This window comes from Nesoenas mayeri (assembly GCF_963082525.1).
Source record: "Nesoenas mayeri genome assembly, chromosome: 11".
In the NCBI taxonomy this organism is placed as follows: domain Eukaryota; kingdom Metazoa; phylum Chordata; class Aves; order Columbiformes; family Columbidae; genus Nesoenas; species Nesoenas mayeri.
In genome coordinates, this window is record NC_137563.1 from 4249200 (window position 1) to 4269651 (window position 20452).

The following is a 20452-nucleotide window of genomic DNA, read 5'->3' on the forward strand; positions in this document are numbered from 1 at the left end:
AGGATTATTTTTCTTTTTATTATTTTTTTTACCCCCTTTCATACAAATAACCAGGAAAACCAAAACCAGATGGTAAACACTATGCCATTGAGTACCTGTCTATAGGAGCTATATGGGGTTGCTGGAGAAATACACAATTCAGCATGAATCTGAGTTTGTGTTTGTAAAAGAAAAAGAAAATGTACACATAGCTTTTCCAGGAGGAGCAAAGAGGTCCCTTCATCTCCCAGGGAGAAGGGTGTTTATTTGAGCAGTCTTTTCTGGTATTTTTTGATAGGTAATGCTCCTACAGCCTTCAATTTATAACTTATTTTCCATCATAGCAGTCCTAATATTGCTCTGCTCCCTGATGTCTCTTTTCCAAAACAAAATCCCTAACATTTCAGAAGCTCGTGCCCTGCGTATTGGAACTTGTCAGGGTGCTATTCCAGGGCAAAGCTGAAGTTTGAAAGTATCCAGAGAACACGTCAAATTCCACAAACCTGCTGTGTTTTCTGCCCCTCTCGCGTGTGTCTCTGGGATCCACTCAGCTCCCGTGGGAGTGTCTGACCCCACTGGATGGGAACATTGGAACTGGAGTCACTGGGCTCCCAGCCGGCCTCGCACTGGCACAAGAGAAGCTTTCGAGGTCACACTGAACTGGCATATTCTCCATTCCCTTCTGTACACAAAATGTTCTACTTTTTTCTTTTTTCACAGTGGCCTCTCTTATGAATGACAAGATTTGCAGCCACGATGAGGATGGAGGATGCCCAGTGGCACGGCCACACTCCCTCCCTGTGACACGGAGCACACGCTGAATAAAGGGACATCTGAACTGTTGTGTAAGGACACAGAGGCCAGAGGGGATGGAGAAAGGTATGACATAGATGGAGCTCATCTTTAACCCATAGACTTTGTGGCTGACGTGGGGTCTTATTTCTCTAGGATTAATCTCCCTTCCTGTACTACTGAGAGAAGCTGCTTTTCAGAACCTCTATGCGGTAATTTATTTTGAAGTAGAGAGACCAAAAGTGCTATGAATTATATTAGAACAATAATTTTGAGAACTTAGTAGTTGTTGGTGTAATTCAGCATGACAAGTGTGCAATTTTTTGTACACTTTTTTTGCTGATTACGTTAGTTAAATGCTGACTGACACATTCCTGTTAATACTAAGAGACATTCAAGGTTTGAAGATTTTTAGAAAGAGACACTTTTTAGTGCTAAGCCTAAAGCTTTAGTCTGCCATAATATACATGTACCCATTATAACCGCAATTTTTGAGTTGTGAAATCCCTGTTAACATCCAACATGCATTAGGAAATGAAACTTGTAAAGCTTGATGTTGCTTTTCCTGCATGTCTGAAGGTAGGTAAAAATGTAATCTGGCCTATTAGACCAGAATGTGGAGTTTAAAAACCAATAGGATGGCTAGGACGAGGGGAATTTCTGCAGGTGCATCCCCTCAGCACCTGGGTAGGAAGCATCGAAGCTATTAATGCTTGCTGAAGTTGTGTGAAATGTGCATCACTTGAAAGTCTGCAGCAGGGGATGGTGCTCTTCTGTGATTCTGGCAATTGCTAATAGATACTAGCAATAAGAACATCAGAAATGAGCCCAAATTGCACACAGACCTAAATAATCTTGCCTGTGGGAGAAAATTAGAAGAAATAGCACTTTTCTTTCAAGGATTTCAATGCACTCTTGCTTCCTCAAAGGATGAAAAAAGAGCTATTAAGCACATGGGTCAGTAGAGGACTTGATAGCTTAATGGTCAAAATGCGGCTCTCTGGAGACCGGCGTGCTAGAATGAAGGATGGAGAGATGCAGGAGCCCTTTCTCACTTTGCCTGAAGCTGCTGAGCTTCAGAAGGCAGCACTGCCATCAGTACTAAATGCTCCCAGAGATGTCCCTGTGACTGTGCTAAGCAGCTGGGATGCAGCGAACACATAGGAGCACCTGTTGAAAACATTGTTTTAAGTGCATTCTGCCATTCCACCCCTCTGCAATGCTCCTGAGAAATTTTACTTTATGCAGAGAGAACATCCCTTTAGCACCACTGCATCAGCTGTTTCCTCCTCCCCAGCCCCCAACAGAGTTCCATTGGCTCAAAGACCAAGTTTAACCCTGAATAACTTACCTAGTATCTCAAAGCAAGCCAGGGGCTGAGGTGAAAATAAGCTCAGTAGACCTGAAGACTTCCAGTTAAATACTTGCTCTAAGATTAGATCACAGTCCAAGTCTTAACTAAAGCAACATCCTTTCCAGAGCTGCTGATTCAGGGTTGCGTAAGTGACAGAAATATAGGAGGTACCAAAAACATAGTCTATAAGTTTTCTGATAAAAATATCCAGATATGTTCTTTTACACAGAAAACAATATCACAAGTACCAGAGAAGCTTTATGACTCATTGCCACCTTCCACCAAATTTAATTCAAGGTATCGCGAGCATGGACAATTACTTCAAAGACAATGCACCAAACTATTCATCTTTCCCTCCAGTGCACTCACTGCTTGTCATTTTCTCTTGCCATTCTTATACCTCCAGCATGCCTGATGGAAGTTGTCTGTGGTTTGTAATGCAAACCAAATGTTCCTTCTCTGTTTCTTTTCTTTTTTTTTTTTTTTCTCTCCTAGCTTTATTTTTCCAGTTTTAAGTCTAAAAACTCCTAACACAGTCTGTCTTCTGCAAACAAAATACATGATTTGAGCTGTGCCCATTTGGTTCAGATTTTTGGTTGAATATTAAACCCAGCATTTACAAGATGCAATAATTTGGTGTAGCTTCCAGACTGAATGCAAATGCTCTGCTGTTAACCAGACAGTAGGAAAGACAGAATTTTTCTTTACTAGCAAGAACAAGATGAGTTTTACATTACCAAGTGCTAACAGCGTGATATCTTGCATGCCATTTTAATCTAGATCTTGTGATCTTTATCGTATTTGTTACTGAGCAGTACTATTAGCACTGAACTATTGCAGATGTCTAGAATTTCCAGGTAGCAGAAAGAGCTAGACATTTGGAAGTTTTCTAATAAAGAGTAAGAAACTCTTCAAGAGGAGAATTTAGTGTTAAAAAATAATTTAATAAAAACCCTAATTGTAAAATGAAGATTCAAAAGGAGGAACTTAAAACAGCGAGGCAGACAAACCTGACTCCTGCAGAAGGCTGTTCCTCTTCATAGGCCTGGCAGAAAAAGACAGAGTGAATAATTGAAAACACACTCTCATGGTGTCACGTGGCTCGGTTTCAGTAATTCTGCTCAGTACATTGGAACGGAGCTATTGTTTCCTAATTGAAGAAAATGTCAGCAAGGATAGACAAACAAAAGCAATGGGATGCAGTATTGGGGAAACTGTTTCCAGCAGGCTCCCAGCTACCCAGAGAAGGCAGGACCATTTAAGGAGTTGGTGTCACCGGTTTTTACCCATCAATCTCTGGTCCTAGGATTGATGGGGTTCAGGCATGTTGAACCTACTTGGGGGGAGCAGACAGAATCTGTGCTAATCAAATGCAGGTTTTTCTGCAGGAGGCTGACATGGCAAGCATGTTTCTCATAATTTTTAGCAGATATTTGAAGTATTAAGTTAGTCAGAATTTCATAGGCTGCTTCTGCTCCAGGAGTAAAACATGCTAGGAGCCACTTCTGAATGCCAAGACTTAGTATTGTGCACCAGTTCTTAAAATACTCTCCCATTTATGGACTAGGCTACAAATTTGTGATCCAACCTATTCAAGGACTCAGAAATTGTTGCTTTTCCCATCGAGTATCTTGGAAATGAGAACTATGACATCAATTCCCAGTTGTCTCAGTTACACCATTCATTCTCTGCAAAGTAACTGGTTCAGTCTATTCTACTGTTGTGGTGAGTGCCACCACACTTGAGTTACATCTACCACCCGTTGTGGGAGCAGGAGTCGCCTTTCTGCTGTGGCCCAGGACACACTTAGCTGTTTTCCATCCTTCACACAGATAAGTGTGCCAGTGCCCACCTGTCAATCCTCAGTTCTGCTCACACTGACAAATAACAATCTTGCTGCAGAAACCTACTTTATTTCGATGAATTTGAGTGATAAGATACATAGAGAGTTTGTAAATTTTTTTAAAATGTTCCCTAACAAAAATAATTCTCTGAAACCGTCGTTGTTAGTTTATTAAAATAGTGAGGCCTCTTTGGAATGAACTCACAAACTTTAAATCCTATACTTTTCAGGAAAATGTAAACAGAAACTTGAATTTTACATCTGAACCTGTCTGGTCATGGAAATGGTCAACAGAAGAGTGCTAAGACACCTGCTGCCCTCAGTGTTCTGTGCTTAAAGGTCCTGGTTTTATTGCTCTGTCACAAAAACCACAAAAGAGAAAAATTATAAAATAGGTTTAAAACATAGTACTGATATAGTCTCATGTTCAGTGCTCCTGTGACCTCTAGATAAAACACGGACTGTGAAGCATTTGCCCCATGAGAATGATGTATGTGCTGGGAGAAAAAGTGAAGATGAAATCTCTACTCTGTACAGTGTCTATAAGAGCCTCAAAACACTCTATTCCTGATAATACAGTTGTGGGTAATTTATATTTTAAGTGTATACAAACAGAAAATAATTTTACATTCTTTTCCCAACAATTAAGTTTCCAGGATGTTAGTTCCCCAAAGGAAATCTTTTGTAAAGGAAATGAGTTTAACCTGGATCACTGGATGACAGTAAACATGGAATATTACCCAACTCTTTTAAATTCTAATCTTGTAGAAGAGACATAATTTGTCACTGAACAGTTATCCAGTAGCTTTCCTGGAAAGGAGGAGAAATAGGAAGCTGATTTTGTGTTTTTGGAAAGAGTTCCTCACTGTATTTGAATAGAGAGGACAGTGGCCTTGTACATAAAATGGGGTTTTGTAGTGCTAGTGCTGTAAAAATGAAATATCAATGAGGAAGCAAAGCCACATACTGTTTACCACTTAACTGCCTTACACTGTAACACACACGTGTTTTTGTTTAGCAATAGAGAACTCATTCACACAAAACCTCAACAGCCCCTGAGTTTCGGTCCAAACTGATTGAGCTGGAAGCTCAAAAGCATTGGAAAGCTCTTTTTATTTCTTCCTATTGTCACATGCTATTGCGTTTCCCGACTATGGGCTGAATGCTGTAGTCCTTAAGCCACTGGGAGTTTTGTTCATTCAGAATCTGGACTTCTGCCAGGGCCAGCAGCAGAAACGTAAATATCACAAGGAGGGGCTGTATTTTCATGTTGTTTCACTCCTAACCTTTTGCAGTTTTTTCCATCTTCTCTGTACAGTTATTGTTCAGTGTCCAGTAGTGAACAGAAAAGCACATTTTTAGAAGCCTTAAGGAAAAGGAGAGAAAGAGAACCTCTGCTGTGCCTGCCATGTTGCACTATTGGTATGCTTTGATATTGGATACTGTGGTTGATCTTTATTACTTAGCTCAAAGGTATAATACCAGGAAAAGGGCAATGAACGCTGGTCATAGGCTGGAATTTTGTATTAAAAGATTGAAATTATGTGGACTCTCCTTTGCAGAAAGGATCTGCCGTGATAAAGGTTGATGAGATAATAGGTACTATAGGACAAATCAGCTGGGTTTCGTTACTGCCTTCTCTGGTGAAGGACGAGAAAAGAAGAACGCAATAAAATGAAGAGAGTTGAAAAAATAGGAGGAAATACTAAAACATAATAATGTGTGGAACAAGAAGACAGCAGAAATTCTGAGCCCTTTGAAGTTAGCTGGTTTGCATTTGATTTCAGCGGGACAGAGATTTCACCCCAAGAGGTGAGTTGATGAAAATAAAATCTATAGTCAAAGGGAATAGGGTGCAGAAGAAGGAGCAGCTCTTGCCTCCAAATGAAAGTCAAAGAGTACCATCAACAGGTATAATGATACCTCTGCCCTGGGACAGGGTCCTAGTTACCATAAAATAGAGGAACTTTTCTGATGTCTGGATTTAGTGTCTATCGGAGATGGGAAAAGGAAATAGAGGAGCCATTGAATTTATTTTTTATGACAGTTCTTCTCTTTTGCCTGACTAAAATCAGGGGGTGTGTGGAATTACAGCAGATATAGGAGCTGATCCCTCTTTTCCCCAAATTATTTTCCGTATCCAAAGGTTTGAATTCTAGAGGACAAATATGCAGACTACTCAGTACTAAATATTTTGCCTGTTGCTACTGGTGATAACCTTTTCCAAAAAGGAGCATATAAATTTAAGCAGAACATTAGTACTGGGCAAAGCAAATCTAAGTAATGATGGAACTTAGCCTCAGTCCTGATCTCCGCCCAACTCCAAATACTACTTGTGTTAATAGGAAAGACAATAGTTTGGAGCAATCTAGATTTGGTCCTATCCTTACATTGCTCAGTAAACAGACTAATTACTTTTGTCTTAAACACAATCACAATTTTCACATTTTGCCATATTCCAGTCAACAGTGATGTCGCACAGGACAATCCTGCTAAGCCAGGACTGGATTAGTCATCTTAGTCTTGGTTTTGCAGTTTTCACTCTGCCCTTCCATCCGTCAAAACATAGTAACATGGCACATTGAGTCACCCTATAAGCACAGTAAATCCAGCATCCTTCTCCAGCAATGGCTAACAGCAATTACTTCAAAGGAATTACCTTGTAAAAAAAATGTTAAAAAACACACATATATATATAAAAAAATATATAGATACATCTATAAATAAATATATATATAAAAAATCAAGAGAGAGCTTCCTTTCAGGAAGGGTTTCTTCTGAGTACCTTATTGGTAAGAGTATGCTGGCACTTTGAGGTTTTGTATGTATTCCAAATTTGTTGGAGCTTTTTACATTATGATTGGTTAGTTTTGTTTTAGCAGAAGCTACAGCTGTCCCATAATGGATAAATATTACATTATGTCAAGTTAGGTAAATCTCTTTTTAATTCCTTTCGTCACTTAGTACCTAACCTTTGCCAGGAAGCACAAAGGTTGTTGGGTTTTTTTTCTACAGATGAAATTAATCTTGTGTAATGTAACTATAATTTAGCCATTTCTGGCTCCTATTAAGCTTTTGATTTCAAGAGTATCCAGAGGCAATGAGTTTCACGTGTTACATAAAAAATATACTTCCTTGTAATTGTTTTAAATTCACTGCCTCTAAGATTTGTTCCATTCTTTTAGTAGGAAAAACATCCTGATCTTCAAGTCTCTGTAGAATCCTTTTCTCATTGATCTCTATGCTGGTGTCATCCTCTGTCTTCTACACACTTTCACCTTTTCTTCTTCTGCGCCTCCATTCTCTCAGCTTCATGCTGCTTTCATATGTTTGGATCTCCTTCTTTTTCTCCAGATCCTTTTTTGCAAATCTGCTTCCTTTTGTGAACTTTATTACCTGACTCTTTCATACCAGTATCCAGCTCTGCAGCATTCTAGCCTGTTTTCCAGTGAATTGCCTTCCTGGGAATTAATAACGTTTCTACACCTTGTCTTCTCGAACACTTCTGTGTTGCATAACATGCTCACACTCTGCATGATTACAAACCTTCTTCTGGTGTCCTTACTTGTTGCAGTGCCTTAGAGATAAGCTGTAAAATAGTGCTTATACAGTTCCACAGAAGAGGGTCTTATACTAAGTGTACACCCCTCAAAAAGTATTTTTACCTCATCTTGAGAAAATATCCTGGAAATCTATTAAGAATATCTTCCTGTACACATACAGTGTTTTGTTTACAGAAGTAGCCCATGCAACGTTGATAACAGCACTATCAGTGTAAAGAGCATTGACTGTAGCACTGGTGTCATATATGAGGTAGAGCAAGAATGGTGCCCTTTTGACAAAGGGTACTGGGTAGTGTTCTGTTATTTTAATAATTTTTGTACAGAGTATATAAACTACATGTAAGTGATTATGTTGGGTTTAGAGAAACTCTACAGAATATTTGTGTCAGCTATGAAGTTTTTAAATATCTGGTATTGAAGAAAAGGTCCATCAATATTTTTAAAGCTATTGACCAACACACAGTTCATAACTTACTGCAGCACCAGAGTGGTAAAAACATGTGAGCTCCCCTGTGCGGTGTCATTCTAATTTAAAACAAATATTTTAAAAAGTTTTGACTTTACCTCTTCTTCCCACATTTCCAGTCACATAATGTTCCTTTTTCATGTGACTTTGCATTCCTTTTGATTTATATGCCCCTGAACTGTAAGCTGACATAAGGGGCCATTTAGATGAATGAAAGGAGAATTATTAATTGCCAAAACTATGATTTATCAGGAAAAAAGTAAAGGGCAAAAGAAAAATGAACTTAGTATACATACAAGAATCATATAAATTTTTTCTCTGTATTTTTCATTAGTTCAATGTAAAAAATGTATTTAGACCCATCTAGTTTTACATTTTATTGTGAGTCCACGTTGGATTCTGTCGTATTCATTGTAACGTTTATTCCTTGAACATATGGATATGAATGAATGGAAGAACTTAAAAGGTCAATAGATGGAGTTCATCTGAGTTACCTGTGGCAGAATTTGCTCCACGTTTTACGTGCTGGCACAGGCACCACTTTCTGCAGCAGCCTGATCTCTGTCTCACTGAACTCAGGAGCTCGTTGTCCTTCGGCATGTCACAGATCGCAGCATGGTCCTGTCTTGGCTGCTGGGTTGGTTGGTTTGGTTGTTTGAGGTTTTTTTGGTGTTGTGTGTTTGTTTGAGGGGAGATGTGGAGTTTTCGGAGTTTTGTTTGTTTTTCTGCTTGTTTGTTTTAATTAGCACTGTCAGTGATTGATGTGCAATTATGTAATCTCTTGGATATCTATGACTAAATAAGGTCACTTTACCATATTTATAAGTACAGTTGTCATTTCAACTGCAAGGCTTTAGCAGGAACTACTGAGTGTTATGCCTGGTGCCTGGCACATGCAAAGCTACTTACACAGGCTGCAGCTTAACTCTGTACTAAACCAGTCTTGAGGACTCCTCACATTTCTGCTGCTTTTCTTTATCTCTAAGGCTGTGACAATCAAAATGAAGCTGAGTGAATAGTGTTTATTTATGGCGTTGAAGATAACAATATAAAATTCCAGTGGCAGCTCTCTTGCTCTTCTGCAACAGTGCAGCTTTTAACACTATCTTTAGTTGTAATGCACACCACGTATGTTACTCACTAGCATTATTGTTGACAGCAAAATGAGACTAGATTATTTTCCAGGTTTCTCATGAGTAAAACAGTATAATCTGTCACATAAATTGCTCCCTGGTAAGACACAAACCACAATGTTCTGGTGCTTTGTGTGATCTTGTGACACTTTGTTCATAGGTGTGACAGATCATACTGGAATCAGCTGTAGCAGCCTAAACAGTCTAGAATCTGGTGTCTCTGGGAGATGACTTTTCTTCCATGTTTAGAAATCAGCCTGAACCCTCGGAGCAGTATCTAATGTTAAAGAGCTCGGAGCTAGTGACTGAGAAATCTCAGCTGAGAACTCCTGATCTTGGTCTTTGTTTTCTTCCTGTAGAATCACAGGTTTCAAGCCGAGCAGAATTTGTTCTATTGAGCTAGTCTATTTGACCTGTCAAAGATAAAAAATTAACCCGTAATTCCTGTACTGACGGCAATAAGTTCTGCTCCATATATTTTAAAATATATATATATATATATACACACACACACACATATATATATACACACATATATGTTAAAATAAGCTCAAAATCTTAATGTAAAGACATTATTCCACCCTAGTCTTGAAAACTTGATGTACCCTCAGATAGATTGTTCCTCTGGTTAGTTACCATGTCTTTTAAACATTGCTGGGTCCTTGCACTCATATGCTTGTATTTCTGTATTTGTCCTGGAGAGCTTTACTTTATTATGGCACAGTAAAGGCTCGTGATCAATTCACCAGCACTTTCTGTGAAGATAAGTAAAGGGAGACCATGGGGTGGGAGGTGTCATGGAACTCTATTGCATGACCTAATATTTGATTGTGTCGGGGTTTTATGATGACCTTAGTTTAAACAATGGCAAAATAACTGTTAGTTACAGTACAGTGTCTGTGGTCCAGGGCTCTAAGATAGTAGCTAATTAAGCTCCATAGCATTAGGGAGAGGAAAGGGATGCCTTAATCCATAAGAAACTTGTACAACTCATATTGCAGGTACTGTATTTGTTTTACAGCTGGTGGAGGGGACAAGAGCATCTATACGATTGGGTTGTGTGACAGTTTGTCTGCCTCCTGACCCCATGGCTGTCTTGTGAATAGTCTGTCCGGAAAGGCTGTCTGGATATGCACAAAAAGCTGCTATGTCTGTGAAAGTGTAAACCAGCATGTTGAGGCTCACACAGCCCATGTACCACAGGAGGCTTGGTCCCGAGGGCAGCCACTGCATTATCCTGACTCTGGAGCAGAGATGTGCTCAGGGAGGTCAACTTTTCCAGTGCCCATTCCTCACGTCTGCTCATTTTTGATCGAGATAATACTTACTCATCTCTCCAGAAGAATCAATACTATATCCTTTGTCCCAGTTTGGATTTAACCAGAAGAAACAGCCTCTTCTGGAATTTAAGTCCCAAATAATTGTCCAAAATCATGTTCAAAGACAATCATACAAGCACCAGCGTCACTCAGGATTTCCATTCTGATTGCTTCCTTTTTCTTCAACATGTTTTAAACTGATTGGAAATTTCGTCTTTTGATTCATGGAGTAAATCTTAGAAGACTTGACTCAAACATTCGAGAGGTAAGAATTCCCAGACCTATGAGTGTTGCATACAAAACCAGGAGTTTTTAAGTTGTTGTTTTCATATTTCTGGCTAAAACAAGGGACCCCAAGTGAGTAAAACGAGTAGAGCAAAAACGTTAAGCAAAAACTGACAATACCAGTTTAGGCTCAGTGTTAATCTTCGGCAAAGGTGTAAGCTACCTACAACTGAACCTTATCAACCACATCTAATACACATCACGCACCGTAAAGCAGTAACAATCTTCCCCAGCTCATTTTTTGACATATCGCTGTATTTAGTTTGGAGATCTTCTCCCAGTTCTGATAGCGACATGCTGTTTTGACCTTAGAGAGCTTTACTTTCCTTCACTTCTGAATCCTTGCCCTCATCATTGAAATTGTGCTGTGGCTGTCACATTGTTTCTTGGATGCGTGGGCTGGGGATTTCTCTGATGCAAATTACTGTAAGATATATATATATTTTTTAATGGGACAATGAACAATATTATTAACAAATACTCTTAGAAAAAAAGAAGAATTTGCTGGTGTCGAGTACAACAACCCATGTTGTATTATGCAGAATCTATCACATACAAGGTTTATTCTATATGATAAAGCAGGCGAATTATTTTACAGTGTACAGTATGTGTCATACTGTAACACAGAGCATAAATGTTATAACAACACTGGGCAAATAAAAGCAGCAGAACACATCACTGGCACTCTCTAATAGGAAAGAGCTGTAAAAGTGATGGAGACAGCATCGTCTGTTGGGTTAGTCCTTCAGCAAAAATTGAAGCAATGTGACAGCCCCACAGCTCTGTGTCACCCATCCACAGCCACAGGCTGGTACAGTGGGGGTGAAGGGAGGTGTTTGTCCCCCACCACACTGAGACTCCCCTTGCAGAGGAGCAGCAGGGGCTGCTCCTGGAGCCTCCTGTGTGCTCAGCTCAAAGCAAACACAAAAACCGAGGTTACACTAGCAATGTGGAGAATAAATCATCGATATCTGTGTGCTGTACTAGCCTGCATGTTGTTTTTCTGTAGGCTCACACTGTATGAATCAGTCACTAATGAGGGTCATAATAGAGGGTGCTATTAAATGAACACTGCATTAATGATGCTGGCAAGGTTTCAAGTCTACAGATGTTATTTATAGCGTATGACTAAACAGATACGTATCCCCTTTGAGGCTGAGACTCTGGAGCAATTTACTGATTTCCTGTATAGGCTGGTTCACACAGAGATTCAAGGAAATAGTGCATTTGGATGTCTTGCTTGGAACTGTGATCTGAAACTGTAGTAGATAACAATATTAATGCTTAATTTTAAAATGGTTTGGAAATGTGTGTGTATTTACAGAGGGTTAGATCCTACCCCTGTGCAGTTCTCATGGAGAAATGCCTTTTTTTTTTTTGCATTGCTTCTTTAATAAAAATAAAATATTTAAAGAATATAGCGTGCAGTTACACAGAAGACTTGAAGTGAGTAGGAAGGTTAGAAACAATTCTGGGGGAAAAAAAAACAACTTAGCAAAAACTAAAAAAATAAGTCCATATCCTCTCCTTTTCATCTGGATTTGAAATTAGTTATTTTATTTATGAAGATGAATTGCAATGAAATAGATTTTCTAGATTTAAAATGCTTTTGAGTAATCAATCATTTGATTTGTGATCTTGTTTCTTTTCTGTCTCTTATAATATTGCAGGTTTACAGAGGCCTTCGAAACTGAAGAAAGCTATGAACTCACTAAAGTCTGTGCTCTACTCTGCTGCCTTTTATATGTGTCAGGAGAAACATTATACAGCAAAATATAAGTGCCCTAAATTAAGGTACTTCCATGTAGAGTGTCTCTGGCTTAAGTCATAACGTTGGAAACTGAACAAGAATAATTGAATTCAAATTTCTCATATTATTTAAAAACAGAGCAACAATGACAGTGAACAGACAGAGACATAGTTTGTGAAACACCTCTGGTTTTGCCACTTTTCTGTTTACCTTTCTCTTTTAAATTCTCAAATTAAAACAGTTGAAAATGATACATACTGACATGTAGAAACAGCTGACTCTATGATGCCTAAATAATTGCCTATAAAAATATCACTTACCATTGCCAAGTATCTTCTTATTTAAGTCCACTGTTATCATGCCTTCTTGGATGTGAAATACGCAGCAGAGTGAGTTCCCAGTGTGTTAAACACTTGACAAAATAATAAACGCAGTGGAACTCCACAGTGTTTGGATATTTGACTGTAACTCCTGAGCATGCGAAGAGACGACTCAATATAACAACTTTTCCTCTGCAGAAAATGCCTTGCTATTTGCCAGCAAATCCTTAATGCTTTAGATTGGGTATTTCCAACTACCGCCCTACTTGCTAGGCAGATGTGTATAAAAGAGATGTTATTTCACTGAATCAACCACTGAGATCGTAACCCTTTTCCTGTACCACAAACAGAAATGCAAAACCTCAGACTTTCCTTTTGGACTTTTACTGACTTGTGTCTGTTGTAAGAAAGCAAAACACAACTAGTCCGAGGGCTAATAGATGGAAAATGTGCTAAAATGTTTTAGATCGTCTCATTGCTTCTCATTCCTGCAATTCATTGGTTAACTGGCTCGTGCTGTGTTTATGTAGTTGCGTGGTACAAATACAACACCTAAACTTCTTGCCCAAAGTTGAAATGATTCATTTATGACTTTTTACGCCCCCCTCAAAAAAAAAAAAAAGAAGAAAGAAAACACACAGTGCTCATTTAACCCAAGTGAGTGAAAACGCCTTTCATAAGGTCTGCAAGGGCTTTGGGAGGTTTTTCTTTGGTGAATAAAGTCTGTGTACTTGAGGGAAGAGTGTTGTCTGAGGATGGCAGAAGTCAAGCTAAAGCAAACAGACACAAACTAGGATCCTTTTGCTGTACGAAAATAAGATAACAGCAAAGGAGGTGCAAATGTTATATCAGTTCACTTGAGAGGGATTCATTGTTTTGGGGAACAGAGTGAAGGCAGAAAGAGAGAGGAGGTATTTTTGCAGGGGTTTGTAAGACTCTGGTAGTGGTTTGCTTTCTGAAATTACATCATTGGTCTAAGTTTATGTCTTTCTGTGAGGCAATTACTCACCTTAAATAGATAATATGCAGGCTTTCCATCTTCTGGATACTTACAAATATTACTTAATTAAATGTTATGGCCACAGTGGAGAAAGCACAAAGGAAATAATGAGTGATTGCCATATTAAGAAGTGGAAAACAGGACTGAGTAAAGCCATTTACTCTGCTCCTTTTTCTGGACTGGAGAGAACAGGGCTACGTGATAAATCACTATTCCATAGGATGTACCACCCTGATTTCTGATACCAGCTGTGGATCCAGTTACTGTCAGAAAGAGGGGATTATGATGGGCAACACTTGTTCTCCTGCCTGAGTCCCAGCCAGAATGAAACCACCCCAGCACAACCCTGATGGGACAGTGTTATTCTGCCTTTGTTCATCATCCTCTCCAGATGGGTATTAGAATTAGTCAAAATCTAGCACTAGCAGCTTGTTTCAGAACCACAGCTGGAATCAGCATGTCTAGACTAGCACCGATTTATTCCTGGCTTTCAGACCTATGTGCACGCTACTATTCCATATGCTTCCTGTTAGAGAGGCAATAATGCCATTTCACAGTGTAACTTCAATTTTTCTTTTGTTTTTCCCCTCCCCTTTTTATTGTAATTAGAATTTATTTTGCTTATGTGGGAAAATACTCTGCCTTTTCTCTGGACAGGACTCCTGCCAGTTCTGCTGGAACAGAGCAAACTTCCAGACCGACAAAATAAAGTTCACAAAGGAAACAGTTAAATTTTCTGACTGCGTTTACTGTCACAAAAAATGCTAAACACATTTGAAAGTTATATAAAACTGCATCAGTTCATATTTTCCCCTTCTGGTTTCACAGCCCAGTACAGCAAAAGGACCTTGTGACATCTCTAGGCTCTCAAGAGCTTAGTAATAAAAATAAAAATCCTGAGCAGAAAACAACACTCCACAGCCTCACACTGCTGGGCAAATGAGTTTCCCATTTTCCTCACTTATCCTCAGACTAAACAATGTTAAATTTACAAATCTGACATCTATTTATAGCAAGCATTGTACCCCAGGAAGCACAGAGGTTGGTGTATATCATTGTCCATAATCCACAGGACAGCTTTCAACCTGGCATGTCAAGTAGTTAGGAGAGAAACCTCCTGCCTTAATTAACATCTAAGCAATATATGCACTGAGGCATACTATAGCCCTCAGCTGGGTGGTGTGCATGTGTGGGGCGGTGTTCCTTTGCTGTAAATTAATCTCTGATTTTACTTTTCCTCGTTTGCCCTCAATAGTAATTGATAATGTCAACAGCATTGTGCGCTTCTATCAGCAGTCTGCAGAGCATGGAGAAGCAACCTGCAAATTAATGGGTGTCCAACAGCGCTGATAATCCCAACAGCAGATGCTGAAGTAACTAAGCTGGTGAGCTGTGCCTGCCCTGGGGGGAAATTGGGCTACAAACCGTGTGGGGAGCAATGGGTGTGAGACTGTGGAAGCAGCAAAGGGAAGTTCAGATGTGTAGGTGCAGGGCACAAGGCGAAGAATGGGATTAAAGGAGGAAAGGTCTCAAGTTCAGGTGTTAGGCTGGATTTGAGGAGGTTGGTAAAGACTGAGTAGAAGGTGCTGCGTATAGGATGAGCCTAAAGTGGGTAAGATGTGCTGGGCTCAGGGGAGAGCAGAAAAGAGGTTCGGTGAGGAGCTGATCCCTTCCCTTTTCTCTGGAGCAGCAGGGAAATGATGTTCAGCCCATCCACAGTGTGTGTGCCACCTGCCATCTGTTCATCTCCACAGATACACGAAGGTCAGTGGATCCCACTGTCCTGTTTACAAACTGATGACCAGGGGAGCAGAGACATTGTTCAGAGAAAAAAACCCCTTACTTTGAAGGGTGTTACAATTCTCACACCCTTTAAAACTCTTTCTATATCCCTAAATCATTTTTAATTCTCTTTTCCAGGTGATTTCTGTTTCTTTTCCAATAGGAAAGCAAAATAAAATAATCTTAAAATGAAAAATACTTTATTAATGTATTTGAAGGTATTCTTATTTCCGGTGTTACTCTCCAATCCATCTTTAACATAGCCTGACATCTTGTTTGCTTTTTTGACCACGACTGTGCACTGAGTAGAAGTTTCCACTAAGCTGTCCACGGTAACGCCTAGATCTTTTTCTTGAGTGATTTTGCAAACCATCAGTGTATATGAATAGTTCAAATTGTTCCTTTCAAACACATTACTTCACACTTAACCTACGCTAAATTTCAGTTGCCGCCTTGTTGCCCAGTCCTTTCCTTTAGGGTTGTTTTTTTTGTTTTTTAAAAAAAAAGAAAGTTGTGGCTTTTCTAAACAATGACATATAATTTCCCAATTATATTGTCTCTGCTCTTGTATGCTTGCTTTCTAGGTGAGTAGTAAATATATTAAATTAACAGCAGTTTTGGTGTAGGTCTTGGGATCTAACCTTCTTAATATCCTTCCTAGCTGAAAATATCCCTTAATTTGTATTTTTAATTTGATCTTCACTACTTTCTGAGTTATAATATTTGTATTAGAACTCAGCTGTTCTTTACCTTTAAACAGCTTGTGTCTTTCAAAATATACAGCTAGTTTATACTTCTAAAATTACACTTTTATCTATTATTCTAAGTCTTTATCAAATAATTTAATGGCAATTGGCTGTTAGAACTCTGTATGAACATGTAGAGCCAGAATAGCTGCAGGCAAAGTCAGTATTTACCCAGAGCAGCAGAATGGTGGGAGAGAGAAAAACGTAATCTCAATGCGCAAGAATCCCTTCCACTGTCCTAGGAGCACTGTGGAGTAATTAATGAACAGCTGAATTCAGTAAAGCTGCTCCCAGGTGATCTCAGCCTAACTACTGAGCTCAAGTACCTTCTTCTGTGCATCCAGTCTCACTTCTCCATCTTCCCCTCCCGGCTTCCTTGACCCTGGGAGAACAGCATGTGCTGGCTCAGGCTGCTCAAGCAAAGAGCAATGAGAGCAGGAGAGGGCTGGAGGAGGCAGCTCTTTCCTCCAGCCAGCCCCAGGCCACCCACCCTCACGGTGGCCTTGGATGCAGCCTTGAAAATGGATGTACATGCCAAAAACATCAAGGAGAAGCAGCATCCTTACTACCGAATGAAACTTTAAACGAGCCACTCTATGATCAATTCTGGCATCCACTTTTTTTAGCACAGATGTTAACAAGGTGGGAAGAGTTCAAAAAACAATTATAAGAAGTCTGAGGAGCGTGATTTGCAGTAAGAGACTAAGGAATTTGTTTTCTTCCAGCAGATGGTTGCAATGTGTTTTCTTTACTGTCTGTCTACATAACTTCATGAGAGGGAATGCAGAGGACTGGGATATGAAGGCAGATGCATTTCAATCAGAAATATGGTTAAATGAAAGTTCATCAATAAGGTAATTACAACTTCTTGGAATGTTTATTCTTCTCTATGCAATTTCCCACACTAGGGATCCACTAGTGTGGGGATAGTGGCTAATCTCATTTCAACAGTTAATACTCTCCTAGCCAATTTAGGGAGCTACATTTCTGTCTAGTTCTTTTTTCAAAAGCCTGCCCAGCCATTCGTATTTTGCATTAATGTTCTTCTGGATTAGAAGAAATTTCATTTCCATGGATGCATTTTCCGAACTCTTTAAGAGCCCCTTTCATTGCCTATCAGTTCAGTTTTGACTTCATTGTGCCACCCTCAGGAAGCCTATCTGGGTCAATGATGCTGCTATGGGGCAGACACAGGAGCTCCAGATGGTGAATACTCCCTTCATGACAGTTACACTGGAGGATTGTGCTCATTTAATTACACTGTTCATTTGGATAAAATTGCTGCCCTACCCCAGCATGTTAATAAGTTCTCTTTCACAGAATAACTTCAAATATGTTTGAAAAATCATTATTGTGTATTTATACCAGTTCTGACAACAACTTTCTTGACAATATGAATCTTGTGTTATTGCAGAAAACCTGAAATTGCTATAGGTTACGTGGGCTGATCAAAAAACCTTCACCGTTTGCCGGCTAAATCCAAACAGCTAATGGTTGTGCCATGTGACATATCAAATATGTGGTATAAACCAACTTTGCCTCAATTTTTCTGTGATGAATGAACGTTCTGTTCTCAGAAATAATTGCTTAGATGAAAAGGTTGCACACATCAACTATATAGTGCAAATGGTTACTCCCCAAAACCTTGTTGAGCTAATTTCATAGGAAGCAGGAATTTGTGTTGGTGTTTCTGAATGCTGTATAATGCCCAGTGTTCAGTAGAAACCATTCACTAATCCCAAAGTACGACACTGTTTAAAATCAGTTCGCACTTAAGGACAAAATTCCACAACTGCCCAACATGGCACAATCAGTTGATCTATATGGATTAGCATGGGACAGAAGAAAATGTTGAATTACAAGTAGTTCCGAAAGCATTAAAATTTTCAATGAGCAGTGAGAACACTAAGCTACATTGTATCCAAGGTCATACATTGTAATTGTTGAGATAGCTACATGGATCCCTTTAAACAAATTCTCATTAACATCTGGAAAATGAATGTGAGGAAAAGATGATAGATCAAGATAATTTTTGGCTGAATAAATTAATAACTTAATCAAACTCAATAGCTTTATGAATTCCATCTGTGAAATCTGATGCCATTTGAGACAAAATATATGCAGAAAAATTTTATGGTAAATTGTAGAATGCCAAGACACTTAAGAGCTATGGTAACATATGCTTTGTAATGTTTCTGTGTTGTTCTTACAAGCACTGATGTTATTCTGGATTACCATGTGATGCCTTGGAGTCATTTATAATTAAACCTGAATATGTCCCTGAGCACTTAAGATTACGCTAAAAGAACTAGGTAGTTCAAAAGGTAGTTTCAAAATAAACCAATTAATATTTTTAGATGAGGAAAGATTGTTCTCTTGCAAATGCTCAACTACATACATGTTTTTTTCTATGTCATTATTAAAGTATCTGGTGCGTGTATGTGTATATAGTGCTAATTCATTTATATTTCTCTCCATATATACATACATATATATGTATATTTATATGGCAAAATATGCCTCTTTTCATGGTCAGTTAAATTCACTGGTTATTTGCAAGACTATAATACATCTTGGGTGTTCTGACTAAATTAATGCTGCCAAAATTGTCAGGAAAAAGACCAGAAAAGCTGACGAACCTTAAACTTTTCCCCAAACAACTGTTCAGTTGTTTCTTTGGGATATAGAAGAGGCAGAAAGCCCAGGCAAGAGGAGCAGTAGGAAACCAGGGAGGAAGGACAGAACCTGCTGTCTGATGTGGATTTCACAAACTGTTGTGTTTAATCTTTTAGAGACCCTATAACAATGATCAATGCTAATTAGCATTTCAGGGGTTTTAAGAGGTTTTGCCCGTAAAGGAAAGAGGACTCATACTTTAACTCAGTGTTTTGCTTATTCACTAGATTCTTGCTTTCATTTTTCTTAGGGATTTAGGGTTTTTGAGAATTTTACAGGTAACATTTTCAGAAACTGCTAAATGCATTTTCTAAAGTGATTTTCTTAGACTAAGATCTCCAAAGGTATGTACAACCTATTTCTGAACAGTTTTAACTTGAACAAGCTCCAGAAACAGCTCTTCAATTTCTCAAGACCGATGTCACTTCTGCAAATTGGACTTAGGCTAACAGTTGGTTAGGTATTTTTAACTAGCATGCCATATAATTAAATAACTAAATATATGTATAAAAATAAATACTGCCATGTATAATTCTTATTCCCCTCCGTGGGTTTGTCAGACCCACTGGGACAGCACTGTGGTTTGTGGGCTCTTCTCCTAGCAACTCCTATCAACGTCAGAATTACTTACCCCTCACTAAGAGTTTACTATTTGTTGCTGGTGTGCATGTAGAATTCATATACCTGTATCTCTGGTTATTTGCATCAAGTCTACTTCAGTTTCTTGTCATCTTACAACCACTTTTAAAAACAGCTTTATGGTATTACTTACTGTACTTCTCTGCTGTAGTTGTTCATATTTGGAAAAAAAGGTGAAGATATGGTCCTGGCCCCAAGGAGACTATAATTAAAACAAGATCAGCATTATAGAAACATATACACTAGCAGGCCTGTAACTGGATGGTCTGTTTAGTTTTGCTTTGACGTACTGCATGAAGCAGCATTTAGCAGATGGTGGTAAATTACCTCTCTGAGCTTTTCATATAAACATACAGTAGAGATGCATGTGTATGAATTAATTTCGTCATTGTATGTGGGTATTAATGTCATCAAGTATTTTTTGATGTTTGGGCCTATTCTACTGCAAGCTGAGCTCTCCTTGCCAAAAAATACAGAAACTAAGTGACTCTGTTCTAGGAATGCTTTCTAGTGTAGTACTGATGACTCTGTTCTCTGGTATAAAAGACATTGTTTTGTACAAGACCAGCAAAACGTGTCTCCCTTGGTCTTTATGGCAAGCTGTCCCTCCTGTTATAGGTAACACTAACCTATGATGCAAATCATGTAGTTGGCAGTATTATGACTGCTCATATCCCTACTGAAACAGCACAGCAGACATCCAGCAAGGTGACAGGTATTTCCAGTTCTTCTCTTACCCAGGGGAATGCAGTATTGAGGATTAGATTCCCTTTTACAGCTTCCAGGACGAAGTCACGCAAGTCAG

General features: G+C 39.0%; 1 protein-coding gene across 1 annotated transcript in view; it reads right to left on the reverse strand.

Moving 5' to 3' along the window:
* IL16 (interleukin 16) overlaps positions 1–3166 on the reverse strand; it is a gene marked incomplete at its 5' end in the record, with an annotated part of 34540 nt that extends 31374 nt beyond the window's left edge. The window contains one exon of the mRNA XM_080351167.1: positions 3120–3166. Coding sequence (XP_080207293.1) covers positions 3120–3166 — 47 coding nt within the window. The remainder of the gene's footprint in view (positions 1–3119) is intronic.
* Positions 3167–20452: the final 17286 nt, after the last annotated feature.